The 16447-nt window shown below is 42.9% G+C and overlaps 1 protein-coding gene across 3 annotated transcripts in view; it reads right to left on the bottom strand.

Annotated features, from left to right (window-relative positions):
* Positions 1-16447, bottom strand: part of ABTB3 (ankyrin repeat and BTB domain containing 3) — a 292822-nt gene that overhangs the window by 19313 nt on the left and 257062 nt on the right. For all 3 annotated transcript variants that reach the window (XM_031462829.2, XM_031462828.2, XM_064491689.1), the window contains one exon: positions 3472-3577. In XM_031462829.2, coding sequence (XP_031318689.1) covers positions 3472-3577 — 106 coding nt within the window. The remainder of the gene's footprint in view (positions 1-3471; positions 3578-16447) is intronic.

Below are 16447 nucleotides of genomic sequence, written 5' to 3'. Positions count from 1 at the left end.
GGGAGAGAGGGCAGCTTTAGTGGAGAGAAGGGTGAGGTTTGGATTCTTCTTTTGGAAAATGCCCAGAAGAGCTGACAGGGAAGCCATGGCAATAACATAGTGGGGAGACACTGACCAAACAGGAGACAGAATCAATCAAAGGAATGCATCACTCAAATTCGATTTTTCATAGGGAATCTTCATAGCTTATTTGTGATTAAATGTAGCATCTCCCCTTAGAAGACTCGCCCATGGCCTGAGTTCAGATGTCCGTCAGGTGTGGAAGGTGAACATCCACCCATCGGGCCTCTAGGAAGGTCACACGTCCTCACTTTGCTCCTCCTCCTCCAGCTCTACGCCCTCCCTGCCTGATGGAGGTGGTTCTGAAGGGCTGCCTCCTTGCTGCTGTGTTCCAGGTGATTCCAAACCCAAGCCCTTCTTTCAGGGTTAGAGGCAAATGAGCCGCTCGCCTGGCCTCATCTCCAAGACTAACAAAGAAGCTGTACAACTGGTTGTACAACTAGTCCTCTAGTACTCACTGAGCACTCACAACACACCAGGCACTTTGCAAGCTGGCACTAACATGTGTAAACTCATTCAGTCCTGGGAGAGCAGGACCGCTGTCAGGTGTGCAGCTGGGGAAACTGAAGCCCATAAGTTACAGTGACTTGGTCAGACTAGTGCAGCTGGAGAAGGCAGGGTGTGCACTTGGACATTCTGACTCAAGGGCCTGAGTCATTCATTCAGCACTAGGATCCTCCAATTTGCCTGCCATTTTAGCCATTTTTCCTGGGGCTACAGGAGGTGCCAGTCCTCAGCTCAGCACTTCCGTCTTGGGAAAATCCACCAACACCCTGTGCAACACTCCTACCCCTACCTGGCTCCACCCCACTTGGTTTCTAAGTCAGACCCCTGGCCTGGCCCCATTTTGTCCAGCCCCTGCTGTAATTTGGACCCAAAATTTGCCTTCCCGGCTGACTGTCCTCACTCAGCCTCTGTGTCACCCCAGCTGGTGGGCCTTGGGGTCCTCAACTCATATTTCTCTGTCAGTACACAGACCCACCTCACCTCTTCCCATTAAAAATGTTTTAATCTAAAACATATCCAAAAAGCGTAAAAAGTCCAAGTCACCTGTAATCCCATTATCTTTAAAATTTTTATTAAAATATATGACATTGTATATGTGCAAACTGTAACAATTCTACCTAATAAAACTGAAAAATGAAAAAAAAAGACAAAAAACAAATTTCTAAGACTATCCAGGTAAAGGGAAGACAGGCTAGAGGGGAAGGCCCCAGAGCTGACTAACACTCACTTCTCTACTTGCTTTAAAGACCATTAACAGTTTGGAGTGATTTTCTCCCTCTTCTCGACAACCTGCTTCCCTCTGTGCAGGCTTTCTCACTCCCACTGTCCACTTCCAAGTAGCATTTACCCCACTAACCCCATCACTTCCTAAATGGCTAGTATCTCCTACCTTTAGCTCTTCTTACTGTTCTCTCCTGTAATTCATTGGGAGGGAAAGAGGACAATGTACTATAAAATTTAATCAGGCATATGCTCTCCAGTTTGCCATAGTCCCCACCACTCCCTACTGTCTTACACCAAACCCATTTCATTCATTTATATGACCTGACTGGTCCTACAGAGATGCCAGTTTGGGACCTTTGCCACTACTCACTCTTTCCTTTAAAGCAGGCCCCTAAAGAACTACTATTTGGCAATCTTTACATTATCCCAGCTTGAAATGTATTGAAGATGCACTCTATGCTCTCTATTTCACTTATTAATAACTATAATATACCCCTTTTCTTTCATATTGTGAGTTATGAGCCTCTCAGGTCTGCCTTTCTTCTGTTGGTGCTAACTCAGAATTCCAGTGATTGGCCAGGAAACCAGGCCCTTTTAATTGATGATCAAAGAAATCTCAGCACATTCAGGTGGAAAAAAATGTACCCTCCTCTCCTACAGCTAGAGGAAAGCAGATTTTATGCTGCATCATTGAAAAAGCCCTGGCAAATGTTTACTCTAACAAGGGTGTCTTGTAAGACACCAGACGTCAGAGATTATTGCCATGTCTTGGGAATGAAACCTTCAATCTCCAAATCTGTTAATTTGATCAGTCTTTATAATTTGTTGCCCTGATAGTATTGTAATTAATACCTGTTTTCTAAAGGTATAACTGCTTGCCATTTTACAGTACATCCTGGTTTCCCACATGAATGGGCATAAAGAAAACCAGCCAGCCTTTGACTGCTAAATTTTTCACTTTAGCAAAAAAGTTGTGGCACTTAAATTAACACATTAATGACAGGAATAAAAATAGTTTAAAACTGTTTCATAAATTCAGCCTTTTCACTAATTTAAACTAGCTAGTCTGTCTCAAAAGTAGGGGTTTTGCTAAAGGATAAGAGTTTTGCAGATGCTTCCATTTCTCCAATGTTTCCCAGCCTTGATAGGAAAACGAAACAGGAAGTAGGACAGTCCCCAACCTTCATCAGAAAGGGAATCCTTTAACTTCAATATTTTAAAACTCCCCACGCAGCGAGGAGACAGGTCCTTGCCACAGAATAGCTCTGTTTCAGGCTGATCAACCATGTTACAAGTGGACCCAGGATTCTCCGAATGAAATCAGTGCCTGATGGAAAGTTTTCGTCTGGAAAATCCCAGCAGCCAGGACTGGAGCATGATGGGGTTACGGCTTGGGGGGAAACTGGGTTCAACCTCCAGTTCCAGCTGAACTCATGCTGCAGCCTCTTCAGAGCCTCCCTGTCTGCAGCCGTGACTTGGGTTGACACTGCCTGCCTCCTGCAGTGGCCCAGGGATTGCTTGAAAGAGGGTAGGTCAGGGGCTTGGCTGGAGCCCGTTCAATGCAAGTGTCCAAGCAGAGTGAAAAGTGATGACTGCTACTCTGACGGGATTTTAGGGTGTCCAGTCTCCTCACTCAGGTACGGAGCCCTCGTGCGCATGAGTGTGCGTGGTGTGTGTGTACATGGTGTGGGGAGGGGGTAACACTTGCTCGTCTCTCCTCCCAGTTCCCTGCATAAGGACTTCCATTAGGGGGATGCTTCTGGCCTGTCACTGTCCCCTGCATGTTCCATCTCAGGGAGGAGGGGCTTTTTAGAGGGGAGACTGGGAAGAGCAGACAGGCACAGAGCAGCTTCTTTGGGACTCTACCTGGCTGCCGGAAGTGCGTGGGCTCGGGAGGCCTGGGAGGTCTGTCACTGTCTGTGACTAGGGGAGAAAGGGGATCAATTGGAGGGACAAGGTATCGTCAAGTCTCCTTGTCCGCATCCCCAAGGCATGTTCTCCAAATAGCGTAATCACATAACAAAGGTGATATCCTAATCTCCACTTGCCTAACTCGTGTATCTACCTGTTTGCCCCCCAACACTCCTACCTTCTTTTATGGTGTTTGCTTCCTCCCTGTCCTCAAGTCACAAAGCACCAGTGAAGCGCACGCAGGGCAGAGCCGGGGAAGCACTCACTTACCCAGGCGCGAGGTCTGTTTCCGTTTGATCTCTGTGAGCTTGGGGATCGGGTAGGGCCCATAGCAGTGAGTGAAGATGACACACAGTTGCTGGCTGATCACTTCGTTCTGTGGAAAAGAAAGAACAGCACACCTTGCTGGGGGCTGTGCACGACCTCATCCAAGCCATTGTGTGAGAACTGATCCACCCCTCTCCCTGCCCCCAGGCGAGAGGAACCCACAGCCTTACTGCAGGTTCCAAGAGCAATTCCCTGGACATCACACGTTCACTTTGCCCAACAGGCCCTGGATTTACTTTCTCTTTTTGTCCAGTCTCTTTCTAGTGGGTTCATTGGTGGAAGTTTAAGGTGTAATTAAATCCTTCTCTCTTGCTCCAATCACTTCTTCACTATCCATTGGAAAAAAAATTTTGTGACTCATAGAGTGGAAAATAAATTTTTACCCCAAACACACCTTTATTAATGTTCCAAAATTCTAGAAGCAGCTAATTACCCTGAAAATAGCAGCAGGAAGCCCTTTTAGGCCTGTGCCTGTGCCCTTCATTACCAAGACACAAACGCTCCTGATTCGGTTTTCTTCCGAATTTGATTCTGGTGCTGAGGCATTTCCGGATCCAGGAGTACTCAGCTGAATCGCTTTCTCCAAAAAAAAGTGTGTGTGTGTGTGTGTGTGTGTGTGTGTGGGAGGACAGTTCTGCAATGCAAAACTACAGCTGCCCAATTGCTCAGGGAGCCTGATTCTGATTGGCCTCCGTCCTTCACGTTTTTTCCTCCTTTCCTGTTGGGGCCCACGCTGTTCATTAACCTCTCTCCAACTGCAGGTGTGCAGGAGGGCAGCCAGGACTCACAGCATTTGGATGCTTTTGAGTGGGTAAAGGTGGTTGAAATGAGGGGCTAAAACAGTGGTTAGATAGATAGAAATTTAAAATATATTAAGAAAAGTAGGCTATAACACAGTTTGTTTTATTTGGAAATAAAACCCTACATATATATTTGAGTTGACAGATATGTATAGCAAAAGATCTGGAAAAATAGAGTAGCTACCTCTGGGTGGGATTATGATGTTTTCTCTTTTCTTTTTAATCCATAGTTTCTACAACAAACAAGTGTTGATTTGGTAATAAAAACAATAAATGTTATTTTCGATTTTAAAAGATAGGTTTGGGACTACTACTGGTGTCAGCAGTTCAAGCTATTCTGGAATCTACTTCACTGTGTTCCTGAAAGAGGATGACAGCTCAACAGAGGAAAAGAAAATCTAACCCTTTGATCAAAGTGGATGAGATCCTAGAAGGCGACATGTCACCTCAGACAGGATCCATAGAGGTGCCTAGTGGGATGTAACCATATTGGACAGAAGGGATTCCACTTTCAAAGATGCTGCCTTATGACCAAAAGGTGTTACAAGCTCCTCTCACTTAACACTCACAGAGTGAGTGACTGTCTCATGGCTCCAGGTAGTGGTTTTCAAAGTGTGGTCCCCAGAACAGTGGCATCAGCATCCCCTGGGAGCTTGTTAGAAATGCACACCCTCAGGTCCTGTCCCAGATCTTCTGACTCAGAAATGATGGGGGTGGGGCCCAGCAATCAATATTTTACCAAGTCTTCTGGTGATACTGATGCTCCCTTAGGTTTGAGAACCACAAGTTTCATGTACTGAAATTCTGTCTTGGGCTAGGGGCTGTAAATTTGTTTCCTCTGGTCTCAAGCCATGCCACACAAATGTGCTTCCATTGACCAGCGGCAGCAGTATCTCCTGGGGGCTTGCAAGAAATGCAGACTCTCACCCTAGGCCCACTGAATCAGAATCCACATTAACATGCTCTACAGGTGACTCCCAGGCACACTAGTGCTGGAGGTGCCCTGTGTGGTAGGCAGAACTATGGTCCCTAGAAGATTGCGGGCTCTAATCCCCGGGACTGTCAAGGTCATGAGATACCACACCTGTGAGAAGGTTCTCTTTCAGGGCAAAAGGGACTTGGTGGGAGTAATGAAGGTCACTAACTAGATGACCTTAAAAGAGGGTGATTACTTTGGATTATCCGGGTAGGCCCAATGTAATCACAGGAGCCTTTAAAATTAGAGGTGGAAGACGAATTCAGAAGGGATGGGGGAGAAGAGGAAGCCAGAAGGATTGGAACCTGAAAAGGACCTGATACACTGTTGCTTGAAGGCAGTGTATCCACTTGGTGACTTGAGAGGGAATGCAGGCACTGACACTAGGAGCAAAGTGTGACCCCCAGCTGACTCCCAGCAAGGAAATGGGACCCAGTTCTACAACCACAAGGAACTGAATTCTACCCAAGCCTGAACAAGCTTGCAAACGGATTCTGCCCCAGTGTCTCTAGAAAGGAACCCAGCCCTGATTTTGGTCCTGTGAGACCCAAAGCAGAGAACCTAGCCAAGACACTGTGCCTGGACTTCTGACCCATGGAAACCATGAGATAGTAAATGGTATTTTATTACTGCAGCAATAGAAACTAATATAGCACATCTAGATTTTGCTTCAAGTATTTCATCATCACTGTGACCCCAGAGTGCCAGACACACTGTGGATGCTCAAAAAGTAATTGCAAATCACAAGAAAGACAAGACCTGTGACCCACAAGATGCTATGTGCAGACCACGTGACCAATGGCGCTGGTCTCACTGTCTGCACTTGGGTTTGTCTTCGGAGCCTTGCTGGTGAGTCAGACCCTGCCTCACCACCTTGGTGCAGGGAGGAATGAAGATCCACTTCTTGGACTTGGTGATCCTTAAGAGAGGTCTGAGCAACCAGTGGACCCTTCTGTGGGGCTTTTTTTTTTTTTTTTTGGTGGTGGTGGTTATTTAATTCAGTTCAACAGGTATTTACTAAGCATCTTAAGAGGTGACCTGCACTATGAAAGGAGCTGTACTGGGGCCAACAGAGCAAGATCCTGTCTCTCTAGGAACTCACAGCTTGGCCTTGCTTCCTAACTTCAATATGTCCTAACTTCAACCTGAGAAGGGAAAGATAAGGGCTGGCAACGTCTGTTCAAATGTTCAGTCCTTAAATACTTAGGAACTATCTGGGAGGAGCATAACTCCCTACTCCAAAGTGAGGGATGCATATCACAAATCGATTCCAAAGAGCAGTCTGGAAAGTGTGGGAGGTGGAAAAGAGTAAGTTTGTGATGGAGAAACTTGGCGAACAGTACCTCAGTCATGTGATCAAGGTCATGGTCACCAGTGATCATTCATATTGATAGTATGAACCCTTGATGTGATGAGAATGGTACTTTACTTCTGTGATCTTCCTCCCTAAACCCACGACTTCAGTCTAAATCATGAGACAAACGTTGCATATTCCACTAGAGGGACATCCTGTAAAATATTTGACCAGTACTCCTCAAGAAATGTCAAGGTCATCAAAAACAAGGGAAGTCTGAGAAACTCTATTAGCCAAGAGAAGCCTAAAGAGGCATGACAACTAAATATAATGTGCTGTCCTGAACGCAATCCTGGAGCAGAAAAAGCCAGTATATACAAACTGAGGAAGTAGGAATAAAGTGTGGAATTTAGCTAACAATAATGGATCAATGTTGGTTCACTAATTATAACAAACATCCCACACTAACATAAGATGTTAATGGAGGAAAGCAGGTGAGGGGTTGTATGGGAACTCTCTGTGCTATCTTCTCAATTTTTCTGTAAATCTAAAGTCATTCCAAAAAATGAAGTCTATTATTAAATTAAAGTCTGCCTAAATAGGAGACAGAATAAGTATGATGAAAGCACTAGAAGTTCAGGAGAGAAAGTGAAAGAGGAAGGGTTGAGGGTTAAAGTGGACATCAACAGTTCACTGGGCTTGATTAATTCATCCCTCAGAGGTTCATGGGAGAGGGTATAGCTCAGCGGTAGAGTGCGTGCTTTGCAGGCACAAGGTCTTGGGTTCAATCCCCAATATGTCCATTTGAAAAAAAAAAAAAGGTTCACAAATGTAAACCTTTCCCCACACCCTAAGCTTTGCCTCCACCCATTCATGAATTCTTTCTTCAAATATTTATTGAGCATCTGCTAACTGCCAGGCACTGGCAAGGCCCTGAGTGTTGGCAGTTGTGAAGGAAGATGGTGATGAGACGGACACCAGCACCAAAGATGCTGTCATTTCCAAGGCTTCCTGTCCACTTCTCTTTCAGAGACCAGTGCCCCAGGAGAATACTCTGCACTGTGTCCTTGAACTGAGTCAGATGCCCACACTCACCTCTGAGCGGCACGTTTCAGCTTGGTGCTCTTAGGTCGGCTCTGACCTGGGAGGTGGGGCAGCCCGGAGAGGGAGGCCTGGACTGGGAGGGGCGGGCCTGGCGAGGCCCAAGTACACAGCAGCAGGTTAGCAGTTAGTACTGGCATGCCACTGGGTACGTTCAGGTCTTTCATGGAAAATGCTGAGTATGTGTTCCTGTAGGATGAGCTCGGGACCTTGGGACTCAGAACTGTGCAGCTCCATAGAACTAAATGGGAGTGAAGTGAAGTTCCTAACACCACAGTTACCGGGAGACCCTCCTGAGAGGGACTCCTGTGGTTTCAGGGCTGATCTCTTTCCCTTCCTCCGCTGACCCCTCACTCCTCTCCTAAAAAGATACTGAAACACTTTCTTTTCTTCACAAAGGAGTGCTAGGATTGATCCCAAAGTCCATTTTCAGGTGGCTTGGGTAGGGGTTCTTTGCAGTGGTTAAAACAGGGACAAGGAGGCCAAATGGGGCTGGGTCCCAGTCCTGGCTCCTCATTCACTAGCTCTGTGACCTTCGGAAAGTTGCTCACCCTCTCTGAGCTTTGGTGATCTCTTCCAAAGTGGATTAAAAAAATGCCTGCTTGGTGAGGTTGCTATGAGAGCTAAAGATGGTACCAGTACACCATCAAGTTGAATCGAAGGGAAGTGCTGAGATCTGACCATTTTTTTAACCCACCAGAATCAAGAGAATGTGGAATTACTGTTACTTTCTGGAGACACTGGCAGTCCACCATCAACAGTGATTTCTCCCTATAGAGGCCTCTCCCTTGGGATGTGCTAGGCTGACCTGCAAGCAGTGAGTCTCTCTGTGCTGTTGCACACCTGGTACAGGTGGAGGTGGGAAGGGTCCTCACCCTCAGAAGACTTCATGCATGCAGCCCTAGGTCTCTCACACATTCCCTGATCTAGAGTTGTGCGTAAGATGAAACTGAACACACAATGAAATTAAATGCTTTTAAGTAGTTATCCATGTGTTTTGATATGTACCTTCTAGTCACAGCAAGTGATGAGGGTTTTTGAACTATGGTAGTAATATAATGTTTCCTTTCTAAATACATTTAAGGGAAGATAAGTTGATGTAAAGAAGAATATCAAGCACATAGTAACCAGTGAAAAATATCGTTTAAGCATGAAAGGGGACTCAGACATTATGAGATGAAGGAAAACTAGGAGAATTTGTCACCAGAAGACCTATCCTAAAAGAAGAGCTGAAGAAAGTTCTCTAAACAGAAAGGAAAGGATAGAAGGACTCTTGGGATATCAGGAAGAAAGAACATGGTAAGCAAAAATATGGGTAAACATAATAGGTTTTCTTTCTCCTCGAGTTTTCTAATTATGTTTGATGGTTGGTGCAGAAATGATAAGTGTCTGATGTGGTTCTAAATATATGTGTAGATTAAATATTTCAAGATAATTATGTCATAAATTGGGGAGGGTAAGGGGACATAAAGGGAAGTAAGGTTTTTATACTTCACTTGAACTGGTGAAACAATGATACCAGTAGACTGTGATGGTTTATATATATGTTATATAATACTGCAAGCAACCACTAAAAAAACTGTACTAAGAGATACACTCAGAAACACTACAGACAAATAAAAATGGAATTTTAAAAATGTTCAAGAAGCTCACAGGAAGGAAAAGAAAAGAGAAAAACAAAAGGCAGAGAGACCAAACAGAAAACAAAAAATAAGATGGTAGGCTTAAGCCCTAATGTATTAATAATTGAATAAAATATTAATGGTCTTGATACACCAATTAAAAGACAGAGACTGGCAGAGTAGATGAAAAGCCCAAATATATGCTTTTTACAAGAAGCTCACTTCAAATCTAGAGAAACAGGCAAGTGGAGAGTAAATAATGGAAAAAAATGTATCACATGAACACTAATCAAAGGAAAGCAGGAGTGGCTATATTAATATTAGATAAAGTAAACTTCAGAGCAAAGAAAATTAGCAGAAACAGAGAGGGACATTATATAATGATGAAAGGGTTAATTCATCAAGAAGAGATTGCAGTCCTAAATGTGTATGCACAAAACAACAGATCTGCAAAATATGTGAATCGAAAACTGATAGAACCAAAAGAAGAAAAGACAAATCCACAATTACAGTTGGAGATTTTAATACCCCTCTCTCAACTGATAGAATAACTAGACAGAAAATCTGCAGGATGTGGAAAAACTCAACAATACCATCAGCCAAAAAGCATCTTATTGACAGTTATGGAACACTCCACTCAACTACAGCAGAACAGTATTTTTAATACCCATGAAACATATACCAAGATATACCATATCCTGAGCCATAAAACCAAACTCAAAATTTTAAATGGATTGAAGTAATACAGAATGTGTTCTCTGACCACAATGGAATCAAACTAGAAATCAATAAGAGAAGAATAACAGGAAAATCTCCAAACACTTGGAAACTAAACAACATATTTCTAAATAATTCATAAGTCAAAAAGGAAGTTCCAAGGGAAATAAAAAATACACTGAACTGAATGAAAATGAGAAGAAAACATATCAAAATCTATGGTACACAGCCAGAGTAAAGCTGAGAAAATATATGTATAGCATCAAATGTGTATGTAAGAAAAGAGGAAAAGTCTTAAATTAATAATCTAAGCTTTTACCTAAGGAACCTGGAAAGGGGAGGGTATAGCTCATTAGCAGAGTGCATGCCTAGCATGCACAAGGTCCTGGGTTCAATCTCTAGTACCTCCATTTAAACAAACATACAAACCTAATTACCACCCCCTCCCAAAAAATAAAGGAAAAAAAGAAAAGAAAAAAAAAAAACCTGGAAAAAGAAAAGCAAAATAAACCCAAAGCAAGCAAATAGTAAAGATAAGAGCAGCAATCAATGAAATTTAAAATGAGAGTAGTAAAGACACAAATTAACAAAATCAGGAATGAAACAGGGATTATCACTACAGACTCTGTAGACACCAGAAGGATAATAAGGGAATATGATGAACAATCCTACACACGTAAATCTGACAACATAGATGAAATAAGCCAATTCCCTGAAAAACATGAGGTACCCCAACTTACTCAATATTAAGTCGATAATTTGAATAAGTCTATAACTATTAAATGAATTGAATGAATTTGTAATGAAAAAAAAAAAAACAAAAAAACTCCCTTCAAGGAAATCCCCAAGCCCAGATTGAGAAGGAAGAAATAAAACCATTTCTACAAGCAGATGACATGCTTATCTAAGAAGAAAATCCAAATCAATCTACAAAAACTCCTGGAACTAATAGATGAATTCAGCAAGGTCACAGGATACAAGAGAAACAACAAAACAACAAAAATCAATTATATTTCTATATGCTAGCAATGAACACATGGACAACAAATTAAAAACATAATATCATTTACAATTGCTAAAAAAAGAAATACTCATGTGTAAATCTAACAAAACATGTCTAGGACTTGTATCCTGAAAACTCACAATACTGATGAAAGAAATCAAGGAAGATCTAAATACACTGTGAGACATACCATGTTTGTGGACTTAAAGACTTAGTAAAGATGTCAATCCTCCCTAAATTGATAAAGAGATTTAACACAATTCCTATCAAAATCTCAGCGAGATTTTTGTTATTGTTGTTGATATAGCAAATTTGTTCTAAAATTTATATGGAAAGACAAAGAACTAACATAGCTAAATAAACTTTGTAAAAGAAGAATAAAATGGGAGGGACCAACCTACCCAATTTTAAGAGTTATTTTATAGCTATAGTAATCAAGACTGTGTGGTATTGGTGGAGGGACAGACACATAGATCAATGGAACAGAATGGAAAATCCAGAACAGACCCACACAAATATACCTAACCGACTTGACAAAGGTGCAAAAATAATTTGATGAAGGAGAGTCTTCTCAGCAAATGGTGATGGAGCAGTCAAACATCCACTGGCAAAAACTCCCCAAACCAAAAAAACCCCAAACCCAAACCAAAAACAAAACAATTTTTATCTAAATTCCATACCTCATACAAAAATTAACTCAAAATGAAAATGAATCACAGACTTAAGTGTAAAACATAGAACTATAAAACTTCTAGAAAAAAAAATGCAGGAGAAATCTTAATAATTTAGGGCTAGGCAAAGCATTCTTATACTTGACACCAAAAGCATAATCTCCAAAAGCAGGAAAAACTGATAAATATGACTTCCTCAAAATTAAAAGCTCTGTGAAAGAGACTGTTAAGAGGATAAAAAGACAAGCTACAGAGTGGGAGAAAGTATTTGCAAACCATGTATCTGACAAAAGACTTGGTACCTAGAATATGCAAAGAACTCTAAAAATCCAACAGTGAAAAAACAACAATTTAATTAGGTCCTGGGCAAAAGATACAAAGACATTTTACTGAAGAGGATATACAGATGGCAAATAAGCACATGAAAATATGTTCAACATCACTAGCCTTTTAGGGAAATGCAAATTCAAAGCACAGTAAGATACCACTTACACATCGATCAGAATGGCTACAATAAAAAATAGCAATAGCACCAAAGAGTAAGGATGTGGAGAAACTGGATTACTCACACTTTTGCTGGTAGGAATGTAAAATAGGACAGCCACTCTCAAAAACAGTTTAGCAGTTTCTTTAAAACTAAACATGCAACTACCATACAACCCAGCAATTGCACTCCTGGGCATTTATCCCAGAGAAATGAAGACTCATGGTCACATCGAAAACCTGTGCAGGAACGTTTATAACAGCTTTATTTGTAATCGCTCAGAAATGGAAACAACTCAGAAGATGTCCTTCAGTGGGTGACTGCGTAATAAACTACTGATCAGTCCATTTCACAGAGTACTACTCAGCAACGAAAAGAGACAAACTATAAACACATGCACAGACCTGGAGGAATCTTCAGAGAACTATGCTGAATCAGAGATTCCAATCCTAAAAAGTTACATACTGTGTGATTCCACTTAAATCTCATTCTTGAAATGACAAAATTAGAGAAATGGAGACTAGATGAGAGGTTACTGGGGAAGGGGGTAGAAGCAGAAGGGATATGGGTGTGGCTATAAAAGGAGGGATTTTTATGGTAATGGAAATTTTCTGCATGTTGACTGCATCATGTCAATATCTTGGTTGTGATATTTAACTATCATTTTATAAGATATGTAGGAAACAAAGTATCTCTGTATTTTTTTCTTACAACTTCATGAGACTCTACAATTGCCTCAAAATAAAAAGTGTAATTAAAAAAACTCAAATACCTCAGTTTAAAAAAGTGGGAAAAAAAACCCTAAGAAAGTTTATAAACCATGAGGTAAAAACCCCCCACATAGCTCATGTCTCACTCTTGTCTAAAACCTCCTGTGGTGTTGCATTCAGTGCACATGGAGGGAAACCCCAACTTTCCACCATGGAGAGAGACCCCATGCAATCTGATTTCATCTCCTACACTTTCTCTTGTGTCCCACTGCTTCCATCACATCACCTTCCTCCTGCTGTCCCAGCACATCAATATGTTCCCACCAAGAGCTTTCAGCTCCTGCACTTCTCCCACTTGGAACGCTTGTGTTCCAGACCTCTGTGTGGCTGGAGGTTTTTCCTCACTTACCTGGTTGTTCAGATACTACCTCCTCTGGGAGACCTTTCTTACCATTCTGTCTACATTAGATCTTGCCTGCCCCACCTCCCATTGTTCAAGTTCATTTCTTTTTGAAGCATTTATCATGCTTTCACTCTCTTTCACAGATTTATTTTCCTTGCTTACTGTGTGTCTGACCCTCCCCTGGACACAGTAAGCTCCTGGAGGATAAAGAACATCCCATCACCAGGATAGCATAGTGGGTACACATGACAACAGAATGAATAAATGCCCAGAAGAATTATATGTGGGAGAGATGGGTCAGGAGCTCTCTTTAAACAGATGTATTTTAAAAAATGATTGTAGAGGGGTGGGACATATAGCTCACTGGTAGAGTGTGTGTTTAGCATGTACGAGGTCCTGGGTTCAATCCCACTACCTCTATTAACAACAACAACAAAAAAACTGTATTGTTCTACTCCTGGAGAAATCTAGAGACACTGAATTCTTTTAAAGGTAAAATTTAGTAGTAGGGGCAAAAAAAACACATCTGCAAGTAGTTTTCAAGTAATGTATGACCGACCATGAGTCAAGGACGGGGAGAAGGCATCAATTCACTTTACAGGACAGCTGTATTGCTGTGTGTTGACCATAAAGTGAATTTATTTATGGGACTTCTATATTCTTATCCATTACTCTGATACAACCAAGTATTTGTTCACACAGAACAGAAGGCACGATTTGAATAGGAATCCATTAGTAGAGGGAGAAAGAACAATGCTGGCCAGTTAGGTGATGTAAGGCCACTACTGTCCTCCAATAGGGCACTTTCTGAGGGCAGAGCTTTGCAGCACTTTGTCAACTCTCTCTCTGAGTTTCTATACCACCATCTCTTTCCGGTCTTTTGCCAATAGGAATATCACCAGGCTTGGGGAATGCTTGACTTCACAATGCAACCATGGGAAATTGATCACTGATTCAAACTCCCCACCCCCGCCAACCGCCAACCGCCCACAGCCCACAGCCCCCAGTGGACCCTGCACATGATGTGTAATACCACATTTCACCAGTAGGGGCTGCCATTAATTCCACCATAAGGGCAAACCTTACTGGAACGCACCGCTTTTCAGAGACTGTCCCCTTCGGACAAGGAGCTGCCCTTGCCCTGCCCCAGGCTCCCCCTATTCTCCAGGATCAGTGCAGCTGACTGGGAGTAGCTCTAGTCCACATCTCCTGGCAAAGGCCCCTCCCTTCCTCTCTACCTACAGCTGCTGCTGTCAGAGCTGTTGGCTGCCCTTTGGTGGGTAGTGGCTGAATGGGGCTTAAGGGAACTGCTGGGGTGCTAGCAATGTTCTATCTCTCAGTCTGGGTACTGATCACATAGGTAAGTTTACCTTGTGAAAATTCATTAGGCTCTATAGTTATGATCTGGGCACTTTTCTGATGTATGTCATACTTCAAAATAAAGTTTACTTAAAACATCTGTAGATGAAATATCCTTAATATATAGGATATCTTAGTAATTTCTGGAATCCCCACTATAGCCTAAAGAAGGAAAAAAAAAAAAAACCCAAACCAAAAACCAATTAGAACACCCTGGGAACAGACTGAGCAATGTTTTTCATTAAGGTAGTTTCTCACGTAATTTCAGGCCTTACTTATTTCTTTTCAAGTTATGGAGTCGGGGGTGGGGGTTGAAGGGTGAGGGGCAGGGAGAGTTTGGTTTTGAAATGCTTCCAGCAGGTTTTGCTCTTTGTTCAATCGCTGAGACTCATTACCCAAAGGGCTGGCACTCCTGCTCCCATTTTGGTCTCAGTGGGGCTTGATATCAAGCATAAATCCAGCCCCAGGGGTCCCAGAGACTCTGGGGCTAGTGAGAACTTCTAACACCACTAGCTGTGGACCCCAGGCCAGGTGCTGCAAGGCTCAGAAAGCAGAAGGGTGTGTTTTCTGCTGTGGGGCCACTCCTACTGTCTGGAGAAGGCTGCTCCATGCTCCCCACTCTCCACTTTTGGTAGCTCGTTGGCCAAACTTGGCAAGAGAACCCATGCTGCCCTTTTGGTTCAGAGGCCTATTTCCTTTAGACTTCACAGTCTCCACTGTCTTGGAGGGACCCCAGAGTTCTGCAAAGCCTTTTCTGGGGCAAAGGGATAAGAGGCTGGTGCTGGAGCTAGACTGCCTGGGTTCAATCCCAGCTCTGCCACTTACCAGCTGTGTGACTTTGGGCAAGTGAGTCACTCTCTCTGTGTCTTGGTCTCCCCATCTGTTAAATGGGGAATAAGAACAGTACCTCCTTCAAAGATTGCCTGTGAGGATTAAATGAGTTATCCTTATAATATGCTAAGAATAGTTCCAGGCATATAGTATATATATAATATATATTTAGCTTTAAAAAATCCTCATTTGTATCTTGATATCATTCATTACAGAAGGGGTCTGAGGCCAGAGAGTTTGGGAAATGCTTCATTGCCTTTGTGAATGAGGGTATTCAGGCTGTGGTAGAGATATTCGGGTAACTCTGTCCTGAAGTGGGGGAGCCAATATTCAGCCTGTTCACAGGTCGCTATTCACAACTGGTTGTCATCTGGGCTGCAATGGGGTATTAAATATTTTGATATCATCCCTGATTAAAAACACCCCTGGGAAATACTGGAGGTCCCACCTCCCCTGGTGAGGCCATTTTTATGATGGAGATCACTTGTAAAGCACTTATTAAGGGGCAGGGACAATTGATTCATTGTATCTTTACAACCACCCTAAGAGGTTAATACAATTACTGTCTCCATTTTCAGGTGGGGAAACTGAGGCAGAAGGAAGTTAGGTAATTTGACTAGGTCACAAGGCTAGTAGGTGGCAGAGTCAGGTTTGAATCCCTGCAGTTTAGTTCCAGAGTCCATGCTCTCAACCACTGTGCTACACTGTCCCATGTGGCCCACTGAGAAGCCTGGGGTATGTGATGGTGGCCCACAAACTCCTCAGAGCCTCTCAGGCAGACAGGTCCTCCTGGTGCTGCCATGGCTGCAGTGGTGGGACATTTGCCACGGTCTCCTCCTGCCCTTGGCTCTCCCCACCCTGGGATGGCTGGGGGATGGTCACAGACACATGCCCATTCTCACAGTTCTCCACTGACACACACATGCAACACACTGCATGGCCCACCAG

This window comes from Camelus dromedarius, chromosome 11 (genome assembly GCF_036321535.1).
Source record: "Camelus dromedarius isolate mCamDro1 chromosome 11, mCamDro1.pat, whole genome shotgun sequence".
Lineage (NCBI taxonomy): Eukaryota > Metazoa > Chordata > Mammalia > Artiodactyla > Camelidae > Camelus > Camelus dromedarius.
This window is presented reverse-complemented; position numbering and strand designations above follow the sequence as displayed.